Source organism: Lampetra planeri, chromosome 10, assembly GCF_965212315.1.
Source record: "Lampetra planeri chromosome 10, kcLamPlan1.2.h2, whole genome shotgun sequence".
NCBI lineage: Eukaryota > Metazoa > Chordata > Hyperoartia > Petromyzontiformes > Petromyzontidae > Lampetra > Lampetra planeri.
In genome coordinates this window covers 4233853-4260492 of record NC_136116.1, presented here as the reverse complement: position 1 = coordinate 4260492, position 26640 = coordinate 4233853, and the positions used below count along the sequence as shown (strand labels likewise).

The 26640-nt window shown below is 46.0% G+C and overlaps 1 protein-coding gene across 1 annotated transcript in view; it reads right to left on the bottom strand.

Moving 5' to 3' along the window:
* The window catches only part of LOC144720867 (diacylglycerol kinase beta-like), a 65521-nt gene that overhangs the window by 16044 nt on the left and 22837 nt on the right, over nucleotides 1-26640 (bottom strand). Inside the window, exons 11-21 of the mRNA XM_078597965.1 lie at nucleotides 26430-26547; nucleotides 24730-24818; nucleotides 22655-22774; nucleotides 19254-19352; nucleotides 17866-17985; nucleotides 15933-16006; nucleotides 14206-14280; nucleotides 13086-13171; nucleotides 11925-12014; nucleotides 10908-11068; nucleotides 9860-9924 (exon numbers count right to left, since the gene is read on the bottom strand). Coding sequence (XP_078454091.1) covers nucleotides 9860-9924; nucleotides 10908-11068; nucleotides 11925-12014; nucleotides 13086-13171; nucleotides 14206-14280; nucleotides 15933-16006; nucleotides 17866-17985; nucleotides 19254-19352; nucleotides 22655-22774; nucleotides 24730-24818; nucleotides 26430-26547 — 1097 coding nt within the window. The remainder of the gene's footprint in view (nucleotides 1-9859; nucleotides 9925-10907; nucleotides 11069-11924; nucleotides 12015-13085; nucleotides 13172-14205; nucleotides 14281-15932; nucleotides 16007-17865; nucleotides 17986-19253; nucleotides 19353-22654; nucleotides 22775-24729; nucleotides 24819-26429; nucleotides 26548-26640) is intronic.

Below are 26640 nucleotides of genomic sequence, written 5' to 3'. Positions count from 1 at the left end.
CATAATAAAATAAAATAACGTTGTATTTTTTATTATTTTATTATTTCCATTCTACGTGACTTTACCGGTTCTTTCGGTAAAGTCACGTAGAATGGAAATAATAAAATAATAAAAAGAAAACATAATAAAAGAATATAATATAATGTTTTATTTTTATTATTTTATTATTTCCATTCTACGTGACTTTACCGAAAGAACCAAGAAGATGAATCCCTGCAGTCACGAAAGCTTCAAATCGAAACTTCTGAGGTCTGTTAGATGAGTGCAATCAAGTTTGACATTACCACTTAGTAGGAGCACAAAAGTGGTTGAACACCACTCACTACTCATTTGATGGCAGTGTTTAACATATATTTCCCCCAATTATATCTCAATTGTACGATTGGCATCATGGTATGTGATGAAGAAATGTTCATTTGGAACTCTCGATGGGCAGTGCATCATGTGTTAGAGCACAGTCGGCAGAAATGTATATCACAGGACTACTTTTGAGATTCCTCGTATACACACTGGGCATGCTGGACTTTCCCCAAACACGCTGCTGTAGAGAGATGTGCATCGCATGACAGTCAAACTGAAGTTGGCAATTCTCGGAATTAAATTGTTTTGACAAATTAAGCGAAAACTTAATTTAATACGATCGGTTTTGTTTTTTGTGTGTGTGTGCACTCAGTGGTAGCTGGGCTTAGACCACCAAATCACTACACTTGAGCATCTGGTTCGATCACTGATGGCCACCACCTCAGTGCTTTGACCCCTGAGCCCCCAGGCCACTTGATTGATTTTTTAAAATAATCATATTTTTTGTGGAATTATTATTGATGGGGGGTTAGTGTGCTGTGGTGCAAACACTTAATTTGCAGTGGAAATCAGGATTGTACTGCAAATGAGCTGCTGTTGCTGTAACACAGCGTGTCTTCTGTGGAGAGATGATATTTACACAAATTAAATAGAAATATAAGCAAACTAATTATTACGGAAGTTAATACAGAGGTGTCCAACCGCTTGCTGACGGAGACGCGATTTCTAATTAGCCTCGAAATAGGAACGCGAGCGCAAATTTGAAATATTTTACCGGAAAGTAAACCGGAAATAATGCACAAAGTAAGTGTCACCACAGCAATAATTAACAATATTGCCCACATTTGTAGTGTTTGTTTACTTCCTCACACTCCTGTTGTTTCGGATAAACTCGCGGTTGACACACGCAGCGAACGCAGCGCGTGTGAAGAGGGGCGCAAAGGCATTTTAGGAGGCAATTCCTCTCCTCTCGGCCCAATTGTTGTGAACTTGCAATGATGTGCAACGTCGCTCGGGACTGCGTATTATAGACACTCCCTCTCGCGCTTCTCCGTACTTTTCAGCGAAGGCGTGTTACTTTCCAAGAAGCAGCGACGTAGCAGTGTGTGGCTTTGGTAGCTTTACGAGTTGCCCGCATCACAATGGCAACTCGCGTTGCGCGTAGACAAGTAAGAACACTTCGGCGGCAGGAGTCTATCGCACTTTACATTGAAAAATAAACTCCGAGTAAAATCTAATCATTTTCTTGGTTCTTTCGGTAAAGTCACGTAGAAGGAAAATAATAAAAATAAAACATAATGAAATAATTCTCACGACGTTTCGGCCACAACGCAAGCAGCCGTCTTCAGGTGGAGAACAGGTCTGTCGAGAAGGCAGCTTCTACGTGACTTTACCGAAAGAACTAAGAAAATGAATCCCTGCAGTCACGAAAGCTTCAAATCGAAATTTAAAATCTAATCGTCAGAATTTTGGCAATACATTTATCGTTCGCGCCATTCGTATCACGGAGGCGTTATGTTTCACGAGCGAATGTGGTCTGCGGTCGTTTCACATTATAGTGGGAAAAGACGCTATTTGGTTTGGCAAATTTGTGAGGCAACGCCGGCACACAATGCCTCCACTTTTTCGAATAATGTCACAGGGATCTTTGAAGTCCACTGTGAAGCAGACAGTGCGTAATTATGGTCAATGCGCCACAGCATTAACTGGGGAGGCCGTTGGGCTCGAACCACAAACCTCTGCAACAAACGGCGATACCCACTACCAGAGGTGTGGACTCGAGTCATGTGACTTGGACTCGAGTCAGACTCGAGTCATGAATTTGATGACTTGCGACTCGACTTGGACTTGCATAACAATGACTTTGTCCCACCTATGAGATGTGGACTCGAGTCATGTGACTTGGACTCGAGTCAGACTCGAGTCATGAATTTGATGACTTGCGACTCGACTTGGACTTGCATAACAATGACTTTGTCCCACCTCTGCCCCCTACCGCTCGGCCATGTTGCTGTGAATTAACACTAAACGGGAAATTTCGTGAAGGGTGGCCCAATGTCAAGTAATAAATAAACTCGGCAACTGTTGATTTAACCATTTTGCTTTGCACTCTCAGAAACAAGTGACAGCGTCATATTGCACAAACATACTGTACATTGTCCCTTTTGCCCCTCATGCATAAAATGGCATTTGGGAGATTAAAAAGAAATCTTAATAAGAAAGGGCCGGCGATCGTGAGAACAATAACAACGACGACGATACGATGATGACGCACAAGGTTAAATAATCCGTCCGCTCACACAACCTATCCTCCCCCCCCTCCCAGAACCCTCCATCTCAGGAGAGAATCACAAACAGATCGTTACTGCCTTTCGTCGGCCGCGTGTTAATTGGTCATGTGGGAAGAGCACGAGTGGCTCTCTCTCGCAGTGGGGAGGATGGCATCCACGGCGGGCCCGCGGAATAAAGAGCCGCTCCACGCAGCGCGGCGTTGTGGCCTGCCACCTAAAATTGCCCTGACAAGTGTGAAATTCCCACTTCGGAGAGAGAGAAAAAAAGACTTGACGGCGTCGTTAATTGATCGCTTTCTTCGGCGCGTTACGCAATGCTGCAATTACAATGGCTCGAAATACAGAATTATAATTACGACCGTCACGGAGATGACAGGACTGGACGAGCAGTGGAAAATAAATGTGAATGCAATGAAGGTTCAAAGCAAGTACGAAAGAGAATCGCATGATCATTTTCTCACAACTAATGTTGAATGTAATAAACAGCCCTTTGTCAATGCACTGCTGGACAAGGGCCTTCCCACACCGTGTTGGTCACAGGGCTTCATTGACCATACTTCACCATGCTGGTTCGTACGGGTTCAGTTGTCAGGACGCCACTGGAGCTATGCACTTTAAAATCTGAATTGAAAAATAATTTCTTTAGGACTGCTAATTAGCACGGTTGGCTACGTACGGTGCGAAAGAAGTTCAACATCCATAACGTACATACATAGCCGTGGCTGAAAATCAAACCTCGTCACCGGGTAAATAGTGAAGTGTGCTTACCACTGTGCCACCGCTACACCCGCTCACACTACTAGAGCCGAGTACCCATGAGAATGACACAGAGTGAATCCAATCAGAGAGAAAGGTCCTTGAAAAAGAGACCCAGAGTCTGAGAGCATGCTGCGTTAGATTTACGTATTGATTACATTCTTCATTATCATAAATTCAACATATGGTTGTCCCAAATTGTCAATGTACGTTACACAATATTGTCGGAATGAATGGAGACCAAGTGGTAAAAAAGGCAACAAATGAAATAGCAATTACTTATCACATATCCGCAACAAAATCTGAAAAGTGGGTAAAGAGGAAATTGCACTGAGCGATGGATAGAGGAGTGCATGCATCGGATAACGACCACAAATCAAAAACAAAATATTGACTTGTTGAGAAACGTAAGTGGACACAGGAAGGATGCATCACTGCAAGATACAATGGCTGAGAAACAATGCAGCAAGTAAGGTGGATTGTGGCATCACAGACCCATGAGGGATACTGATGTGGGGAGGACTTCATCCAGGAGTGGACAGAACATGGCTTATGAATATTATAATGATGACCTATGAGGTTTATCCGGAGGTCACATTTTAAAGATCAATCGCCGTTGGTTATTTTCCACAAGTTGAAACGCTCCCTCCCTCCTCTCCCTCACCTCTGACATCGCTAGGTGAGAGCGACAGAAACAGCGGCAGTCTTTTCATCCGGTGGCTAAAGAGAATTCCGTGTCGACTAACAACCAATCCGTAGCTTGTTTGTGCCACCCACACGCCTGCCTGCCCAGTCTGGCTCTATATCACAGCGATGCGTTAATGATGTGCTGGGGCACTTGAATCATCACTTACATTGAGGGTCTATACCTGGTCAGCGGACAAGTAGCTGTCAGAAGTAGCACCCTCGTGTAATTTTTTGAAGTGATGGAACATGTTTTATTCCCTATACCGTGATAATAATAATTCACAGCCCTTTGTCAACGCATCATTGGATGAAGGCTGCCCCATGCCGTTATCGGTTGTGGTGGGTTGTTTGACCATTGGCTGACATGGTGACGAGATGTTCGATCTTGACCCTACCACCTGTATATTTGGAGTTTGCATGTCTATCTCCCCGTGGTCACGTGGATTTTTCTCTGGGTCCTCTGGTTTTTCCCTTCAGATTTAGAACATGCGTTTATAGTATTTTTGGCTGCTATAAGTTTACACATGATAAGCCACTTTGTTGCACTATCGTTTGTGGCCAGGTCGCTTCTGAAAAAGGGCTACATAGCCCAGTGGGCCTTACCTGGTAAAATGAACAGTTTAGTTTTATTTCACCAGGCTGGTCAGTGCGAGTTGATTAAGGGGGCGCCCAGGACTAGGTTTACATATCGCTTGCACTGATGTTTAGTGCGGTGCGATATCCACCCTACCACCACTCAACCCATTCTCTTAGACCTGGTCGCACTAAAACAATATGCTCCGCAGTATGAGCCAGATTCACGTGGTAATGAAATGGCTGAAACACATTTGCTTGATGATTTGCTCCATTGCTGTTGATGGAGGAGACATCGGCATAATTTCATAAGAACATTCGCCGGCTTAAAGATTTCAGTCTGACTAAAGAAATGCTGCAACCACGTAGCATTGGGTTGTTTCTTCTAAAACTGGGATATATTTCCAACTTATTTTTGTAAAAATGCATAACAAAAACACGTCAGCAATTATTAACTGGTGCCTTATGCACTGTACTTGCATGTGGACTACAATACAGTTATTTATCAACGTTATTCGTTTCCTGCTTAGCAAAGGGCCAGAGAAAATGACGCTGCAGTGCGAGCTGGATAAAACAAAGGCGGCGTCGGGGTGCTGGTCTGATCCAAATAGGTAGAATTCTACAAGTACAAAGCGTTTTAATGGGTCCCACCAGTCGTTAAGTGCGGCTCAGTCATGCTGTTTTTAGTCGCCGGGCTGGAAGTGGCAAGCAATGACGCCCATCGTTTTTATTGCGCGTCGCAGTACTTCTGCGTAGAGGCGGCATTAATGTGGCAGTAAAAAAAAAGAGTCGAGCGAGAATTTTGACGTGACATCCCGTGCTCTTTCTCGGCATGCAATGGATATGGATGCTCGGCAATACATTAACGCGTGCGCCGCTTCGGATGTGCACTCAGAAAGGGAGCCGCTCATCGAACGAATGTTTAAAAAAAAATCACGCCGCAATTTCTTAATGCGATGGGCCTTTCAATCGACGTGACGTATGCCCTCTCCAGGGTTGATTGTCACCGCCGCTGGGATTTCCTCCATCATAACAGTGGCTACTGTCACCAACACAAACGTCTCTCTCTCTCTCTCTCCAAACAGACACACGGGCGAGAACACGGAACAATGACGGCCGCGTCCCCACAACCGAGTCACAGTCACAGCTCCTGTTTACACTGGAGGTCAGTTGTGGCCCACACCCCCCTCTCGCGCTCGACCTCATTTCGGCGATCGCCGAGATGGCCACACCAAATTAAGGACGGCATTATTGGAGACGCCCCAGTTTGTTGATGCGCAAAGAAACAAAATCATGTATTTGACAAGGCTTGCCGTGGCCATCGATCGCGTGTTTTAGAAGGGCTTAGTCCGACGACAATCCCATTCTATTTCTCAAAAGGAAGGACCACCGCCCTGCTCGTGATCTTAAAATTGTGCGCTCTAACAGCCCGGTATTGTTGAGTGGCTTTATCATTGTAACACCATCCGGAAGCCTGCGTTTGTCAGTGTGAACTCTGCTCTTAGAGGTGTGAATGCAAGGCTGTGTCGATCTAAAAAAACACATGTAAGCATGCACAAACAAGTGTAAACACGTGTAAACAAGAGTAAACACGTGTAAACAAGTGTCAACATGACAATGTTCACAAAACCACCTCCGAGTTTAACGATACGTATTTTTATCCTTTCTTTGTGTATTGTAGCAGACGATGATTATGAGAAAGTTTAATGACACGTATCGAACTCCTCTCTCGAGCTCTTCATCTGCCTAACTACAAGGGAAGTACCCCCAAGTTTTTGGATGAATCCAAAACAATCAGAAAATTGGGCCGAAATATAAAATGTTGGTCTGATACAAAAACCCAGACGTGACATCGGGTGATGTCCCTTTTGTTAACAGGAGGACAATTTACATTCGTAATGATCTGAAAATCCAAACAAGATCCAAAATTGTCTTTAAAAATCATAATATTTGAGTTTATCCCCCCAAAACCCACTCCTACTACCTACCTATGTGCCCTGCAGAAAACTGGCTGAATTGTGTGGCTACAAACCATAACAGCAGATGCCATGTGCTATGATTTAAACATGTAACACTAATCACCGAGCAAAACAGGGTTCAGACAGGGCTGAGTAAACGAATAAATGTTGAGTGAGCCTAGCATCAGGAACATTGTGTGCGACGAGCAGGTGACGGTGGGTGATGGCGTGGGTTGCGCGTCATGTCAGTGCTCACCAAACATTGCACGATAAACACTGCACGCGTTGGCTCCGCACTAACGGGTCGCACCCAGGGCTTAATTTCTCGCTGAATATTATCTGCGCCGCTGGCAGACTGGAGTATGTGGCACGTGACGAGTATACTCTTAGGTTTTTTCGGTAAAGTCACGTAGGAAAAAAATAAAAATAAAATTAATAAAAGTAAAATAAAAATTCACGACCTTTTGGAGGCAACACAAGCTTCCGTCTTCTGGTGGAACCGTCACAGCACGATCGCTGTATCAAGTAAGTATCAAGTAAAAAAAGCCTTTACTTGATACAGCAATTGTGCTATGACGGTTCCACCTGAAGACGGAAGCTTGTGTTGCCTCCGAAACGTCGTGAATTTTTATTTTACTTTCATTAATTTTATTTTTATTATTTACCTACGTGACTTTACCGAAAAAACCTAAGAGTATGAATCCTTGCAGTCACGAAAGCTTCAAATCTAGAACGTGACGAGTAGCCACAGCCACAGTTAGACAATATACTGAATGCGGTGTGCTGGTTGGGCGCGGAATTTATTTGACGGTTCACCAACCCGGATAGACATGAAATAAAGCACTGTTTGCAACACTTTGAGCGTTTTGTCCTCAAAAGTCAATGAGCGTCTATGCAATATTCGAAAAAGTGACAGTTACAGCTTGATGGACAATCTTGCCCCATTGATGCCATGATAAATCACCACTGATGTTGACAGGTTAGGTCGCTTTGTAGGAGGTTACGTGAGCAATGGACGCTGCTCACTGCGTTGAGCTCATGACGTGATAAAACAACAACTTCAATCATCCACAGCCCCTATGGCAATCAATTGATGGATGAAGGCTTCCCCCATGCTACGATTGACCATACTTCACCATGCTGGCCAGTGCAGGTTGGTTGAAAGGGGCCCAGGATCTGTATGGATATCATTCGCCATGATGTTAGCGGTGATCAGGTATCAAACTCAGGCTACCAGGTTCATACTGCCGTGCACTTCACCACCGCGGCACTCCTCCACCCACTCCGCTCGATGATGCAATCAGGAGCTCGATGATGCAATCAGGAGCTGTATGCAACGTGACCTCATCGTTCTCATAAACAGGGCACTCTACACAAGGCCTCCTCCGTATTCATCAGCCACCTTCTTTATTTATATTTTTACCGGCGGTTATTTTTTTTGCAAGACCCACCTAACGTCTTGGTAATATTATTCAAATGAAATCTATCTACGATTAAAAAAAAAACTTTATTATGTATGATATTGGTTTGCGAAAGCCTACGTGTTAAATCGATCTTCGATTAATTGGCGAGCTCTCGGAAACATTTATATGAAAGCAAATAAGCCAACATGTTACGCAGATGTCATACAAGTGATTAAACGTTGGGGGGGACTTTGATTGATACTTGGAAAGCCATAAAAAGCCATGTATTTTTGAAGTGGTGCAATTAAAATATATTTCATTATTTATTACTCATGTTGTATGCTGATTTAATTATAATTGAATAACAGACGCTATAATGTTGGCCACAAGCGCATGGTTTTATCATTAAGTGGTTAATATACATACATATGGTATCGGTCCATTATCTAGCTAGGTAAAATGAAAAGACGTGATATGTATAATAGATCATAATATCTTTGTATTCTTGGTTCTTTCGGTAAAGTCACCTAAAAAAATTAAATCACGACGTTTCAATTGCAACACAAGCAATCATCATCAGGTGTGACAACCACAGCAATACATTTTACTGAAGTGGGATCCTTGCAGTCACGAAAATTTCAAATCTAGAATAATATCTTTGCTTTACATTGCCTTATTTTAAAATAATTGGCATAAAAAGCAAACATTATTTGTTTACATGATATAGAAAATGAGGCTATATTTGACTGTGCGTCAAAACGTAGCTGGGTTTGTTTTCACCAGCAGTATATATTGTTGGTGTACGATGAACGCTTCCCTATGCCATATCGGGCGTGGGGGTTGTTTGACTATACTTCACCACGTTGGTCAGTGCGGATTGCTGAAGGGCTGGGAGGAGGCATATGATCTATTCAGATATCACTAACCAGCGCTGTTATCTGTGGCCGGGATATCAAACTCAAATCACCGGGTTCGTAGCTTGCAGTGCGCTTAGAGTATTTTGTTGCAAAAAAATGTCCACGTGATAAGCCACTTTGTTCAGCTATCCTTTGTGATAGCCAGGTCGCTTCTGAAAAAAAAGCTTCATAGCTCAGTGGGCCTTACCTAGTCAAATGAAAATAGAAAAAAACACTGCACCACCGCTCCAAAATAATAAAAATTACAAATATTAAAACACCGCAGCACGAGGCTGGATGTGGTGGCGGTGGTTAAGGGGGTTTTGCGGTTGTGGGCTGGGGGATGGGGTTGGGTAGGGGGGGGATGCGGTGATGGAGTTAGGGCTTGCTTGATCACAGGGACGGATTCTGATTGACAATTACATGGCGAGTGAGCTTTATTGCCCAGGTTCCCCCGCCTGCCACCCCCTCTCATTTCCTCTCCTCTCTGAAGATTAACCAGGACGGTGAATTGAGCAGCGGCGGCACAACCAGTAGGAATGGGAAGCGGAGCGGCGATGTGTGACTGCGGCTAAATGCCAGTAAAAGGGCGGCCCTGCCACGCCAGGAGGCAACAAAGGACCCCCCCCACCTCTCTCTCCACCCTGCCCCCCCCCACTGCTCCCCCACCACCTCCCTGGACACCCTCCCTCCCTCTCCTTTCCTTCGCCTCGTGGTGGGGAAATCTGCTGACTAAGTATTTAACCATTGGATATTATCACCGAGCTACGTAGCTCTTTTCCAGAAGCGACCTGGCCACAAATGACAGCTCAACGAAGTGGCTTATCGTCGTCATTTAAAGCGGCCAAACACTCTAAAAGGCAGCAGGAGCACCAGCGGAGTGGGCAGTGCCACCGCCGCGGTTGGGAGCAGCCAGCGGTGTAAGGTGGGGGCAGGGGGTGGGAAGGGGAGGAAGTGAGTGGCGACGCCGCCACGAGTGTTGATGATCCACGTACCGGCTGTTAAACCTCTCCGGGTGCTTCTCACGCATCAGATGGAACCGGTGTGCGATGGACGCGTCCTTGTGGTTGGGATAAACAAATAAGCAATGCACGCACACACACACACACTTCGCGTTACATTATGGAATAGGATTAAATGCGGTACATGGGATAGGAAAGCAGAAGAGTACGATTATGACACGGTACTTAGTTAAAGCTGTTGTCAAGTATATTTACCACGTGTGCTGGAATTTACACGCCTTTGTTCACCACTGCTGGATGAAGCCCTCCCCATGCCGCTTCAGTCGTGTTTTTTTTTTACCATACTTCACCACACTGGCCGGTGTGGGTTGGTGAACGGAGTGACCAGGGCCTTCTCAGGTATCACTCAACACTGATGTTAGCTGTGGCTGGGAATGGAATTCAGGGTTCATTGAGCGGTGCTCTAACCACTGCGTCACCGCTCCTCCCTCAAAGCCATTGAAAACTCTTTAACTCCAAATACGTGTGTGTGTAAGTGATGCAGATTTTCTTGCGGTCATTTTAAACAAACCACTGACAATGGAATGTGTTTTGCTAGGTTAGGCATGTTTACATTTACTCTGTGGCAAATACATAACTCATGTAACCCCACGGAAACATTTACACATATGTAATAAAAATCGTAATTTCAACCCTTTTGTCAATCCACTGCTGGATAAAGGCCTCTCCACTCTGTTTCGGTCATGGGGATCGTTTAAACATACTTCACCATGCTGGATTGGTACAGGGAGGCCCAGTACAGCTTCAAATATCACTCGCCAAACCGTGTTAGCCTTGACCGGGAATCCAACCCCGCTTCAGCGCACTTCTCAGTATAGGTAAATTTTACGTTTGCTCTACTTAAAAGTGGAGGACATAATGCAGTCAATTTTCACTCGCTAAAAATGCCGTGGTTTCTTTTGTATGTTGTCCAATCATTCCTGACTCTCAATCTTCCAGTCGAGCTGAGGCTGCCGGTACAACCGTTGGCTCGATGGCTTGGTGACATCAGGCACTGCCTGCAATGACCAGTACTGCTCACCACTCCCATGGAGAAGTAGTTATTGATGATGGAGTAGGGCACCGGGTCACCCTTCTCCTCCGAGGTGTGCGGAGTCACGTCGAACCACCAGCGGTCGAGCATCACGACGGAGCTGTTCTCAATGTCCTTCATCACCTTCATCAAACTGCCACCTTCGTAGCCTTCACGGCGAACAAAACACACCCAGCGCGAGGTGCCTTCAAAAAAGTCCAGCAACATTACGCAACGAACTCCAAAACAAACCTCCAACAAGTCTCCAGAACCAATGACTGAGCAATCAAGATCAATGTACGTACGTTAAACTTCTTTCGCGCCTTACGTAGCCAACCGTGCTAATCGGAGGTGCGGGGGGGAAGGCCAATGAACTAAACACAAAATGACGCTGTACATAACTGAAGCAGCAGACCATGATGATATACCGTGCCGATGAGTCCAAATAAGCATGAAAACCGCCATTCAGTTGCCACGTTGTTCGGAATGATGTCGCTGACGTGTCAGTGATGTTTTGCGCCACTTTGCTGGGAGCTTCTTCAGGAACTGTCCCTGAACTAATCCAGGAAACGTTCCTGGAAAATGTTCCAGGAACTGATCCTGAACTGTTCCGGCAGAAGCTTCCAGCACATGGAGTGAAACATCCGCGACACATCAGGCACCATGCCAAACAACAAGTAGTGCAACCTACATCATCAAGCCATACAGTCTAACCACAAAAACATAGGCCGTGGTTTGCTAGGATTCCGGTAATGTTTTTTTTCTTCCACTTAGGAAACATTTTTGCATACATTACTTTATTTGTATCCCGCCTGCATGCATTTTTTCCTCGCGCGTTAAACAGCCGCTTCGGCTAGAGAATGTGCATGGATTTGGTGTATCGATGAGAATCGTCCAAAACATGCGTGTGCCAGGCAGTGAAAGATATACCGCCCTCCCCACCTAAAAGTTAAAACCCACGCAAGTCGTGATTTCTGCCGTGTTTCTTAAGCCAGACGCCCATTGCAGAGAGTAAACATACAGTACCTCCTCCCCATCTCAGGCAGCGGGCCAAGTCATTTCCTGTGCCAAGGGGCAGTACGGCCACGGGCGGGTGTCTGGTCAGGCCAGCCTTGTCTGCAGCGCGCGGAAGTGGGAGCGAGAAAGAGAGAAGGAAAAGCACTTTCCGATGTTGAACGCGGAGCTTCGAATACGAGTCAAATGCTTTGCAAATGTCGAAGAATGCTTTGCCTGAGGGTCACTGCTATTACTGCAGCCGTGGTTGAATGGACGCCGGGCCTTTAGTGGCTGTGACCCGAGGCCTCGAATTTTGAGGAGTCCCCGAGAAATATCTGAGAGGTTGAGTGGCAAAGGCGCAGCGCTGCAATTGCTTGCACGTGCCCCTGCTGGCGGAAGGGCCTCCCCTCGAGGGAGGTTTAGAGAACCGCCTCTCTCCATTGGCCCACTCTTCCATGCTGGCCAAATGTCTTGCAAGACGTGGCAGTAGCCCACACCTCAGCCCACCGCACATGACCTGCCGATGGACTTAACTGTGGTGCTACTCAATTATACTTCTGGCTGGACGGACGCAGTGGGGGACTTTAAAAAAGCTTGCCGATTGTTTCAGCTGCCGCGCCAGGAAATCAAATGGAACCGGCAACCTTTGGATTGCAAGTCTAATGTGATAATAATGATGACAACATTGCAGCATCTGCTTTATAATGGTTGAAATGCAGTGCTGTCGCACTATGATAGATCTTATCCGTGTCATTTGGTAATGAAAGCCATTGCATCAATGTGTATATAACTTCCAATTATGTACCAAAATGTATATATTCGGATATCGCATTAACAAAAATTATAACTCAAATAAACAAGGTAAACAACATTGAAAGTGTTTACCATTGGGCACAGGTGGTGGTAAAACAGTCAAGGGAAGGAATAGAATGGACAAAGATGAGACCCCCAAAACTATAACAGCCCCAAGCCCCCCCTTAAACTTAATCCGGCCCTGACTACAGCATCCTGTCCCCACAGCCAGCAGAATTCGAAAACACGTGTGCGCTTATACCCTGTAAAATCTTTTTTTTTTGGGTAAGTTCTAAGACCATCCAAAAGTCTGTTTGCACAAGTGGCCAAGGAAATGCGTTTATTTTTTGTTGTTTTTGTTTCCTAATGTCGAGTCAGAAAGGTGGCGGCCGGACCGACCTATGCAGTCGAGGACCCATCCAACGGTGCCATCACCGCCGCAAGCCAGGACTCGGAAATCCGGCACATCCCGGAAAAAGCTCAGCCTGCCGTGAGAAAAAGCGTGAGACATTCCCCCCTCCGTTGTCAGCTGCAGGCACTGCGGCGTTTATACGTCGCCGCCGTATAAACGTGCCTCAAAAGGGGGGAGCCGGTTTGCGTAGTAGCTGGAGCGTTGCCCCACGAGGTGGGCGACCAGAGTTCAATTCCCACTCAAGTTGGACCTCCCCTCTGTTCGACTCACGCCTTACATATTTTTGCAAGTTTATTATTTTATTCGTTACACAGATGGTCTCGTTAGAGCCAGCTGCCCGGCTATTTTACAAGGGAGATCCGAGGTGCCGTGGGCACGGCGAACAACAAAACAAAGACACAAACGTCAATATCGCAGAGAACGAGTACAGTGCCTGGTGCGGTGTTTCAATATTAGCACTGGTGGCTGGGAGTGGTGTTGGCCACCCATCCCCTCGTGTGTTGTGCCGGTCTTATTAGGCGCTTGCTAACAGCACTTGCCCCAACAGTACGTTTAAAGCTTTCGGGCGCATCTTTATATTTTTGTCTTTTTTACGCTTAAATAATGTGTCCGTCACAAAGTGAGATTTCCCTTCATATTGGGTGCTTATATTGTGCTTATAAACATGCACTTAAGGTGGTTAATTATTCACGCAATGAAACAGATGCAAGACTTCAGTTTTATTTTGTGCAGTCGAATGTCAAACGGCGCTCTGTTCTCACGTCCGTCCGCATTGCGGTAGAAAGCCAACAAACGCACGTCCACCCATTACAAGTGTCCATGTTTGTCTGTCAGGTCCTCAATGGCATTACAGGACTACAATCTCCTCCTTTACCGTGTTCCCACGTGACACAATACGTGCCTCATTGCTTTTTTGTGAATTTTATTTCTAGAGCAGAACATCCTCTACCCCTCTCTGGCAAGTAATGCGAGTACTCCCTTGGATTCTAGCCACATTTGTTTTGTTCTTTCCATCAATCGCTTGTTATGCTTAATTGAGTCTGAAAGCTGTTTCGCAGGTGATTTATAGATAAATGAACTTTTTTTGGACACGCGCAAGATACTCACCCTGGCATTGGCCCCCCTTTGGCGAGGTTATACACTTGCCTTGGGTTCAGGAGATATTGAATTTTTCTCAATATCCTGCACAGCGAAATGTAAAAAAAAAGCAACTAAATATAGCAACAGAAAAACAAGGCATTTAATGACCTATGAAACATCCCACAGGAAATAATAATAATAATAATAAATCATACCTACACCACACCTTTTGTTCAACACCAACTCGAGGTGCCTAACCGTAACGCACATCCTTCATGCACTCTTCATGCCACACTCCACTGCCGGCCATGCAAATTTACTGAGGTGTCACATTCAGTCACTCGCTACACAAACCCTTATCAGACTGAAAACTCCTTGCAGCAGAGCGACGTGCTGAGGCCTGGCTGTGGAGGAGCCATAGGTTTGCTGTGGCGATATGTTATCTGCCTCGCCTGGTATGCAGGAGGTCGTGGGTTCAATTCCGACCCTGACGTCTGTATATTTGGAGTTTGCATTTCTATCCCCGTGGTCGTGTGGATTTTTCTCCGGATCCTCTGTTTTTCCCCCTCCAAATCTAGAAACGTGCATATACAGTATTTGGCTGTTATAAATTTCCACATGCTGAGCCACTTCGTTGAGCTATCATTTGTGGCCAGGTCGCTTCTTAAAAAGTCATAACAGCTCAGTGGGCTTTCCTTGGCAAATAAAATTGTTTAGATATAACGGACGGTATAAGTCAGGGGTCGGCAACCAAAATAACAATAGGAGCCATTTTTTTCGAGTTCGGTAAAAAGCAGTCCTTAAAGAGCCGCATGTGGCTCCAGAGCCGCAGGTTGCTGACCCCTTAACCAGGTGAAGGTGCCGATGCCACTGCTGGTGGGAAGGCCTCCACTAGATGGGCTCGAGGAGAGCCCTTCTCGACCTATTCTTCCACAGTGGCCAGATGTCTTGATTTAAGAAACCTGCCCCGTTGTTTTAACTGCCGTGCCGGATGAAGGACCGGGCCACTGATGGATTTCAGGTCCAGTGTGATAACTGTTACACCATTGCAGCATCCATCCCATTATGTTCTGAGGCCTGACTTACAAGAGGACATAAACAGTAGAACCTCGGAGATCGAACGCACCAGAACACGAACACGAACAAATCGGTGTTTGACCGATATTTCCGAACATTTTTTGCCCTGGAAACCGAAATAAATTCGGAGGTCGAACGGGCAATAGCGACTTGAAAGAACCTGTACGGCTGAGACGCGTATGGCCAGCGTGCGTGACGCTTGCCCAGACAAAGGGGACTCCCCTTCCAAACAATAACACCACCTACTCCTCACCACCTTGCACTCAAGCCATCAACTCTCCTTACTACAGGTAAAGTGAAGTTCAATGTCCATTTATTTCATTTATTCCATATATTTATTCATTTATTCCATTTATTTATTGTGTTTCTTGTTTTTTTGTATGATTTTATGCATGTAATTACTGTAAACTTCGTGTAAAAATGCTTTATAATGAGAGATTTCGTGTGTCTGGAACCAATTAATGTCATTTACATTCATTCTTATGAGGAAAATTAATTCGGTGTTCAAACAAATCGGTGTTCGAATGGCCTTCTGGAACGAATTAAGTTCGATCTCCGGGGTACCACTATACTGGCAACGTTGGTTGTTGTAACGACACATTTATATTTACGTGATCTAACCCAAATAAAAACCTATAATAATGACAAAAAATTGATTATGCAGTGTGGTACTTTACCTGTCGCCTTGCTTCCCACCACTCTTGGGATTCCCGAACACCAGGAGTGGATGAGTCCCGAGCACAGGCGTGATCTGAGAAAGGAGGCACACGGTTGACGATCCACAATGCGTTTTTTTTGGTTCGTTTGTGGCACCGTCTGCTGAGTGCTATCGCTGCAAGCAACGGCATTCCCTCGTTATTCACGAACTGACTATCCGCGATTTTGGCTCTCCGCGAATCGCATCTGGAACTCTGCACGACTGCTTCGCGAGAAAGGGTGGGAAAGAAAGAGATAAAGTGACGAGAGAGAATGCGATGAGCTAAAGAGATGTGTTATTATGATACTTTTCATGTATTTAATAGCTTATTTACGTTATTATTTAAGGTAATTAATTCAAAAGATTGTTTTTTGTCGGCCAATATCATTATCCGCAAAATCTGCCCTTCACGAGCATCTCTGGAATGTATCCCTCGCGAATAACGATGGAATACTGTACCGGTTTCCAAAAATGTTTACTTCTTGTTGAACACGGCAATTCTAAAGCAACGGTTGATCCAGAATAGCAAGGTGTATCGCCGCTGCCGACTCAAGGTGATTGACACAAATTGGGTGGCAGTTTTAGTCGAAAAAGAATCTTTATTCAACAAAAAATTGTTCAAATATAGATCGACACATTTGAACAGTGAGATGTGGTCAGATGGCTTGGAGCAATGAGCTAGCAACCGCTGAGATCTTGGCTCAGCGATCAAATCCACGGAGCAACCCACGATCAAAACCGGGTTATTAAGTGCAGAGAGTTGGTGGTATCAGCCTGGTCACCAGTGACTTCATAAATCCACCCCCTGCCCCCCATCCATCATATTTAATTTGGTGCACCACTTCGTTTAGTGCCTTTTTAACTCTGAGTACGAAGCATTCTTCGCTTGGGAAACAGCTGCAGACTGTGTCCGTGAAACACTGCGCCATCCATCGCGATGGCCTTGCACTGTAAGAATGGCGCGAATACCAAATGAACGACATCATTCAATTAATCCAGTGTGGATAAGAGGCAACTGAATGGATCTGAGAATTAGTTTTGCGATATCATCTTCCACGGACCAATCTCTCACACGGGGGTCACTGCTCTCTTCGGGGGATCTGAATGGATGCTGATAAGCACAATTGAAATATAATTGGTAAAACGACCAAACAATTGAAGACTAAACAGCGATAGCGGCCTTATTGTTTTTTAACACAGGCTTACGTAAAAGGAAGTACATTCACGAGTTTCCAGTGCCAGAATTAGACACCGCATCTGACATCTTTGTTTTTGACATCTGGCGCCACATTCATGCGTTGATGGAAACCATTCTTCTGTTGGTCATCGTTGAAAAAAAAAAATGCCAAATCAGCAGAAAAAACATCAATCATTTGACCATCCGTCCCAGCAAAAGTTGCGGAAACTGCTGTTCCGCCAACACCCGAGTCTCGCTCTGGGACTGGTTTACAACTCAAACGCCCCTCCAGGGAACTCCCATCAGCACTCCTTGCCGATGTGCCGGACCGGCGTTCTCACAAAACATGGGAAATTCTGTCAAACTCGGGGCCCAGGTTATGTGTGGTCGATGCGGTCAGGTGCGGTTAATGTTGTTGGGGCAGGTTGGGGGTGGTTATTGCGGTAGAGGGTGGTTAGTGAGGTTTGAGGGGGGGGGGGGGGTTGTGGTTGATGTGCTGGAGGATGGTTAGTGCGGTTGGGGGGTGCTCGTTGCTGTCATAGACGGTGGCCAGCGTGGTTATGAAATCGTTGGTGTGGTTGCAGAGTAGTTTGCATGAATATTTTTGTGCGGTTGTTGCGGTTGCACGGGTGGTCGGCGTGGTTCTTGAGTGATTGGCACGATCGCGTGGGGTGGTTGGCGCGGTTGTTAGGTGGCTTTGTGTGGGTGTCGCGTTTGGAGAGAGAGAGAGTGACACCTGCAGGCCCTGTCCCTCCAGCGTCACTGAATTCTCGCGCCGCATGCTGCTCCTCTCGCTCGTCCGCCGCTGCTGTGTCGGGGAGCTGCTCTCCGACTTCTGCAGCGTGGCCTTCCTGTCCTGCCCGCCGCCACCACCCGGCAGATGTGGCACAGGCAAAGACAAAGATCCCACCGTATAGCCTTAACAAACTGCCGGGGCAAGTGCTGTTAGCGAGCAACTATGACGGTCGTGTGGCATGTACAAAACAAAGATTGCCCCGTATAGCTTTAATGTAATTTTGGGGCAAGTGCTGTTAGAGAGCACCTATGAAGGTCGTGTGGCATGTACAAAACAAAGATTGCCCCGTATAGCTTTAACGTAATTTTGGGGCAAGTGCTGTTAGCGAGCACCTATAAAGGCCGGAACGACACATGAGGGGGAGGGTGGTCAACACCACGCCCGGCCGCCTTTGTCTCCCGAGTGGTGATGTTAACACACCACACCACATACTCATTTGAGGCTGAGTCGAGTGGAGACCAGGGACCGGTTCAGGTAATAGTCACTGGTGTTGATCACTGGGTTCGTAGCACAGTGCGTTAACCGCTGCGCCACCGCTCCCCACATGTATACACACAATGCCCATATACAGGATTATTCACACACACTGCTGCCTTAGCTAACGAACCTGTGTTGTGCGTTCACTTCCAGTTTTTAAATTTTTACAAAAAAATGTACATCAACTTGCTCAGTTCTATAAAGTATCGATTATGGGGTGCATACGCTAAGCTATCCATATATATACAATTAATTTTAGTATCATCGGAAGGTCGTAATCCTGTTTCACAGAAATGCAGGCATTTTAAAGGATGCAATTTGTATCATCAACGTGTTCAATGCTGCATGTCAATAAAAGTCAAAGAACCCCGTATAGCTGTTACAGACGTTTGGGGTCAAGTGCTGTTAGCACCAAGATATTTGCATCTTGACTTAAAGCTTTCGTGACTGCAGGAATTAATTCTCTTTGGGTTTTGCCTCAGCAGCTCTCCCGCTATATTTTTTCACCTGGTGACGATTGCTTGTGTTGCGATCGAAACGTCGTGATATTTTTTTTCTATCTACGTGACCAGAGAGTATATTTGCATCTATAAATCTGACTTCAATATCAGAGAGGTAGTGACCCAGTTTTTCCTTTACACACAGTGGCCGAGAACAACTGGTAAATACAGTAGCTCGCGTAATTTTCCACAAGGTGGAAAAATCACGTACACCCACGTATGGATGTGTGGATGTGCTGACCACAACACAGAGACTGGAGCCGGTGACTACATCCTTGTGGAATAGAGCCGCACTGACAGCTTGAGTTCAGTGTGGGAGTGGGGGCAGGGGGGGGGGTGGGTGCAGCTCACGAGTACGATGGGGCAGATGGAGCTGGGGGGCAGCACGTGGTCCTTGAGGGGCCCACAGTCGCACTCCGGCTTCACGTGCGAGGCACATTTGTTGTGCAGCTGTGTGGCGGCGTGGGAAGCACAGTGCGTGAAACTCGCACTCGCTCAGCTGTCCATCACTGCCATTGCTACGGATTTCTGAGCAATTACCAGCAAAATGAGCAACGTTTTCCCGTGACTACGATATAATCACAAGCATACTATTCTAATATTTACCCGGGACATCTTAACTCTATAACAACTCGTTTTTTTTTTCAGGAGGGCCCTGCATTGACAAGTCTTGGCCCTCGCATATTTAAAAGATATCGATTTTTATTGAGGCAATGTGTGGGCCCATTACTCTCGCGTTTTTATTATTTTTACGGAGTGTTGTCCAAATCGTTGGTAACGGCAGTAACCGGAGAAATCCCACACGTGTAAGTGGATAACACGTGTTGGACTCGTGAACCCACTCTCTCTGCTGTCACCTCGTGGCCGAACTCGCAGCCCAGCACGTTTGGGAGTTTCATAAATCTCGATGTGATGCACCAACATTTGCCTCCAAGGCGCCGGATTACAGGCGTGCACCACCACAACCCAACATCACGTATGACTGAAAAAAGGCTTCAGGTTATAATATCAACTAACGATCCCCTTTATTAATTTTCACGTACAATTATGCTATTTTTATCTGTTTTTGCCGAGTAAAATGTGGCAACAATAATAATTGCAACAACGTGAATGCATATCGTGCCGTTTATCAACACAAACAGTGACACTGCACAACACACGACACGCAACGTAAACAGAACACACAAACAGAGAATATGTCCGTGCAGCGGCAATGCCCCAATGGCAGCATCGGCTGCAAGGCCATGTGAGAAATGTGTCACAGCAACAACAGCAGCAGCAGCAGCTGCAGCTGTGAACGGTGGCGGCACGCACGGCCTAATTTAATGAGCTGGAGGGGATTGGGTAAACCACCATCACGCACACACCCCGGTCATCCTCGTAGCAACAGCAGCAGCAGCGGTGGCTTTTTTCCATCAGATTGCGCTTCTGGGGCCGTCTGGAACGCTCTTCCATCCGATATTACAACGCCACTGGAGCTGTGCACTTTTACATCTAAATTCAAAACTAATTTCTTTAGAACTGATTTTTGTGTTTAGTTTGTAGTGCTTCCCCCCTCCCCGCGCCTCGGATTAGCACGGTTGGCTTACGCACGGTGCGAAAAAAATTCAACGTACGGGTAATTGTGTCCGCACTGTCGGTCACACTGGCGACGGTGCTAAACGGTTGCAAGTAACGGCGCTGCAGCCTCGATCATCATTCCACCCACCCCACCAGCCCCTATCCACCCAGCCCTTTACGCCCACGGGGATACAGCATAGCGGTGACTCAACTCCTGCTGCGCTCCCAAATCCTGACCCAGCAGATTAGATATTGACCTTTTCTCTCAATGTGCTGGCGCTGGGTGACTCAGGTTTTTGTTGTTGTTGGAACAGAATGTGACGAATTAGCGTGGCGCGTTGCTTGCTTGTTTGTTCGCGAACGTGCGTGCTTGCTTGTGGAAACGATCTCTGATGAGCCTTTGTTATTTCACATCAGTACTGCTGCCAGAGTGTGAAACGTTGGATAATGATGGCGTAACTAGGTCAATGAGAAGTTCTGAAACCTCTTTCTGGCACGTCGAACCGTGACAAGTGTGGGGAGTTGTTCGGGTCGACAGAGTTCCGTGTTGACCAATTCGGAATGGTTTACAAAATAATCTCTCAAAACGACAGAAATTGTGGTTTTTAGGTATCACCAAACACATCTTAGCAAATCTTCTTGAGTATGGCTGATGTAGATGCAGAACAACAACAACTACAATTTCACATTCAGGCGGTCAAGCCAGGTAACTGCATCAGGAGCAACGAAGTGTGTCGCTGTGATGTCTCCTTCGTATTTGTGGCTTGGGCATTCCATCGTTATATGGTGTATGAATTGTTCTGGATGGCCACAGTTGCACTTGTGCATCAAATGTGCAGATGCGATTTATGGTGGACCATGCACATGATCATGAATGACATGATGAGAGTGGTGGCAATCTATTTTCAGTCTTATAAGCCCTTTGCAGCTGTGTGACACACTGACCCACATACAATATGACGTGGGTTTACATCACGTACGCACGCCGGACTGCATCTCAAAACGCACGCAGTGCCGTGATCACAAGAAAGAGCGGCACACTCAACGCCCGCGTACCCTCGTGTACGTAACGTAGTTTGCTGTAGGTCCCCGTCATATATATGGCATGTAAACAATCGTTTAAACAAGACATTAGATGGCAAATGCCAGCATTACCATTCGACCCATGATCCTTGCTGTATGCCCGATTAAGTTTGATGAGGGCCCAGGGCTGTCAGAGTTAGAGGGGCTCCCGCTTTGTAATATTACATTTCTTCCCTTACTGTTTGACCACTATTGCATGCCCAATGCCAAATTCTGCATTTGTTAATTTCGCCACGGTTATTTCAGTTCTGGTTTTTTAATTGTGGTGTACGAATTGTTAAGCCAATTCAGATCTAAAACAAACAAAAAATAACGCATTTGTAGTTCTATATCTTGAATGACCAAGTGACCGATTAGGATTTCTCAAAGTGCAAACAGAAGTGCGTTTCAGCTATCATAAAGCAGCATAACACGTAGCCTTTCATGACCAATATTATCGATAACAACGTTTTTTATGGGAGCGAAACGTCGTACTCGAATTGTAAATGTTGTGGGTTTACTTTACAACACACCGTTGTGCTGAAGTAGTAACTGATTGGCATGTTTTGTTTGCGTTACAAACCTTACTGGCTGTGATCTAACCCAAAAAAATCCCCGATTATTATGGACTAGCTTTACTACCCGGCTTCGCCCGGGACTTGGATTCTTGTCTTGGATTAATACACGGCCTACGCGGAGGGTGGGGGGGGGGATGCGTGACGTCAGCAGGCACACTGCGTGACGCTGCCGCATGCGGGTCACATCACAGATATGACGTCACCGCTCAAATATAACCATTATTGTGCCCCCCCCCCCCCAAAAAAAAATACAAAAGTCTATTTTTATATTTTTTGCATTGTGTACAGTCTGGAAGCGACCCACATGCCACATTTCAAGTTTGTTGCATGTTGTGAAGTATGCTCAACATTTCTATCAGGCACACATATTCACAAATTTCCCTTATATATATAAAATTAACAAGTACAGTATACATATTGTTTGGGATAATTAAAACATATCCAAGGCCCTGGGCCGCAGGCACCTAAAGCCTCTCGGTTAATCCAGCCTCGCTGCCCGCATGCCTCGCCAGGCTGCTCTCTACCGCCCAATCTCCCGTGACCCCGACTCACGGTGATCTGGCACCAAGCACAGTGCAGTCCGGTGAGGCCCTGGTAGCACTTGATGGCCTTGTGGCACTTGTGGCACTTGGTGTGGCAGTTCCCCTCCACCCAGAAGTGGTGCATCACTTTCTGCAAGGCCACGTTCAACGGAGACAGATACAACTGTGGTTCATAAATAATCATCGTGTCAGTATTGTTAATCATGATAATGATGTACATGTCCGTTCCCATTTGTCAATGTACTGGTGAGTGAGTGCCTCCACCCACACTGTGCAGGTCGTGGGGGTTATTTGACCATACTTCACCACGGCAGTGGTCAGTGCGGGTGGGTGTACGAGGAGTCGGGACCGGTTGAGAAACCTCACGCCACCGTTGAGAGTGGTTTCCAGGAATTGAACTTAGATCACCGGGGTTTGTAGAGCAATGCACGAACATTGTGATTACGTTATTATATCGGCAAATCTTGAGAATGGTTACAAGTTGAGCTATTTTTGTCAGGTTTAGTAAATTTAATTAGACCTCTACTCTTTGGTTCTTTCGGTAAAGTCACGTAGGTAGCAAAATAAAATAAATATCACGACGTTTCGATCGCAACACAAGCGGTAATTAGATCTGCGTGCAGACCGTGCGACGGGCAGTCACATCAGTTTGAGAATAGGAAAGTATAGCTGCACACTGATCTGCATATTGCTCATTATAGCATCAGTAGACTTATAATATCATGTAATTAGTACCTGGAGAGAGAGAGGGACTTCAACCAAATCGAGCATTGGGCAATTGAGAAATATTGATTTATTTCCCCCTTGAATTTTTAAGCATCCCATTCTCCAGACGGTTCTTTTTTTCCTCGTCATATATGGGGCAGCTATGCAATTTTAATATGCTTTAACATAAACGGTGAAAGTATTAAACCATCGCAGGTTAAACATATGACAAAGTCATTATAACAACCAACGTCAGTGAGCTGCAGGAAATGATTGAAGAACTTAATGAAATTAGCTGGAGGTAATTACCATTGCTTTCTTAGTGACACCTTCTCAATTAACAAATGGGTGAGTGTGATGGCATCGGGTTTAGCGCACTGTGCTATGAACTCGGTTACCTCAATTAATTCCCGGCCACGGCTAACATCAGTGATGATTTGGTTCTTTCGGTTAAGTCACGTCTAAAGATAAAATAATAAATAAAATAAAATAATAGAATACGACGTTTCGATTGCAACACAAGCAATCATCATCAGGTATAACCAACCCGCACTGATGATGATTGCTTGTGTTGCAATCGAAACGTCGTATTCTATTATTTAATTTAATTTATTATTTTATCTTTAGACGTGACTTAACCGAAAGAACCAAATAATAATTCCTGCAGTCACGAAAGTTCTAAAATTAAGAACATCAGTGATGATTGATATCTGAACCGGTGCCGGGCTCCCCTCCCCGCCAACACCCGACTTACTTTAACCAACCCGCACTGACCAGCCTGGTGAAGTATGGTCAAACAGCCCTCACTGCTGACAGCACGAGGGGGCCTTTCATGCAGCAGTGGCTTTGGCAAAGGGGCTGACATGACTATACACGTGTGATTTCATCGCAGGGTTACAAGAGTGAGTTATGTATTTACCACAGAGTAAATGTAAACATGCCGAACCTGGCAAAACAAATTCCATTGTCAATGGTTTGTTTAAAATGACCATAAGAAACTCTGAATTGCTTATACAAAGATCCCCCCTGTAGCCTTCACAGACGGTTGGGGCACGTTTAGATAGCGAGCGCTGATAAAGGCTGGCACGGCACACGAGGGGGTGGGTGGCCAGCACCATGCCCGGCCGCCTTTGTCTCACCAGTGGCGATGTTTACACTCTGCACCTGGTACTGTACTAATTTGAGGCTGAGTCGACCTCGGGGAGGCTCAAGACCAGTTCAGATAATCGTCACTGGTGTTGGCCGTGAGTGGGAATCAAACTTGGGTCGCCGGGTTCATCGCACAGCGCACTAAATGCTACACTACCGCTTGCGTACACACACACACGCTCCACTGTTTAGCGAGGCGCACAGGTGAAGTATAACGGGGCGAGGGCTTACGTTGGCATCCTTCTTGGACTTGACATAGGTGGTGATGCAGGAGAGGGGCGCCCGTGCCACGCAGCGCTCGTGCACCGTGTACTTGCAGACTGGGACAACACCGTTAGGGGGGGGGGGTGGGGGGGGCAGGAGGAGTCAAGATGTTACTCGCGAAATCTTTCCGAGGTACGCTGGGGCCCCTCTGCGGAGGTTCGTGCGGTCATCTGGGAAGTCGCTCTCTTAAGGCGCCACGGCAAGCTGCCGTGCGGGTGTCAAGGGCCGCTACGAGGACGCGAGTCACTCTGCGCAATCGCTCGCTCGACAACCCACGCGGCATCAACGGAAGCTATTTGCGACCTCGCGTCGAGGTTGAGATGAGCTGTTTGCGAAAATTATACTTTGGTGCAGGGCACTTAAAGTCTAAGAGTCGCGAGTCATCCTTAGCGATCAATTTCAAGGGGTTCTGGGCAAATTAAAGCCACTCGTTGACTTCTTAGTGTTCACGTGCACAGATCTGACAACAACACTCATTGTGGACGGAACTTAAGAGGTCTACTTGTAGGAAAATTTACAACCCAGATAATGCGCAATATTTTTTATTGCGTTTGTGTTAGAACTTTGCTGTATTTAAATTAGGTTGGTTTGAACTATCACAACCCGTCATTAATCCTTGTAGCAGGTATTGCACAAGCACACGATTCAGGGGGTGGGTCTGCTGATGAGATCTAGAAGGTCGTAACCGGCCCAGCGTTTGCTGGATGAAACAAATGCTGCTGGATAAATGTTCAGTTTATATCATAAATAATAAGTTAATACCTCAGTAAGATTTTCCTGGTGGGATGGGAATGGTTTAGTTTTGTTTGTATGTATGTGTTTTGGTGATTTGTTTACCTTTCTTGTACTTTGCATAACTGTCATGTTTTTGTATTGTTGTTATGTTCTCACCCGCCCCTACTGGACATCTTAAAAAAAAATAGCTTTATAGCTCATCGGATTCCTCCAGTATAAATAAACATTCGGATTCAGAAGTGGCCGATGAATTAAGACGCATTTTATTTGTGCGTAGAGACGCAGAGCGGAGGTCTATGAATTACTCCTGACGCTCCACAGCAACACGTGTTAGTCCATGCGAAGCAGACCAAATATTTTACTCGATTGTAACAGCTGAGATGGCAACACTGGAGTTGCACCAACATCTTTACATCGCCAATGAAAGTGAATTACGCAATATCACATAATACACTTTTTATTAAGCATATTACAGAAAGTGGTAATCAATGAATATTTGCCACCTATTGCGGTAATGAATTCTGCTCTGGCCCATGGACTCTGTCTGTCGCCTGATGAGGCTGGTTGTAATTATCAGCGAAACGTCACGATACTCGAATTGTAAATGTCGTGGGTTTACTCTCCAACACCCCGGTTAGTGCTGAACTAGTAACGAATTGGTACGTTTTGTTTACGTGACAAACCTTACTAACTGGGTGGTGGCGGGGTTAACGACACATTTATTTACGCGATCTAGCCCAAAATACCTCTTATGTTATCATGAGTTTGTGCTCAGGAGGCCGGTCTGCCGGATGTATGCACAGTATGTTGAGCTTCTTTCACACCGTACGTAGCCAACAGTGGTAATCAGAGGTGTGTGTGTGCGTGTGTAAAGGTGCGTGTGCGAGGACATGCGTGTTCGTGTCAACATGTGGGCTATCGGAAGCACTCACAGGAGCAGCACAGGCCTTGCTTGCCGAGCCCCACCAGCATGTTGAGGCACAGGTTGCAGTACGCTGGCTTGTTGAAGTGCTTCAGCCTCCACACGTGCTGCCCGTCGTCTTTCACGTTCTGCACCGAGGGTTACACGGAGGGGGGCGAGTGCTCGTGTGAGCTGGGTTCAACAAGGCGAGCGAGCGCTCACGTGAGTTGGGTTAGACATTG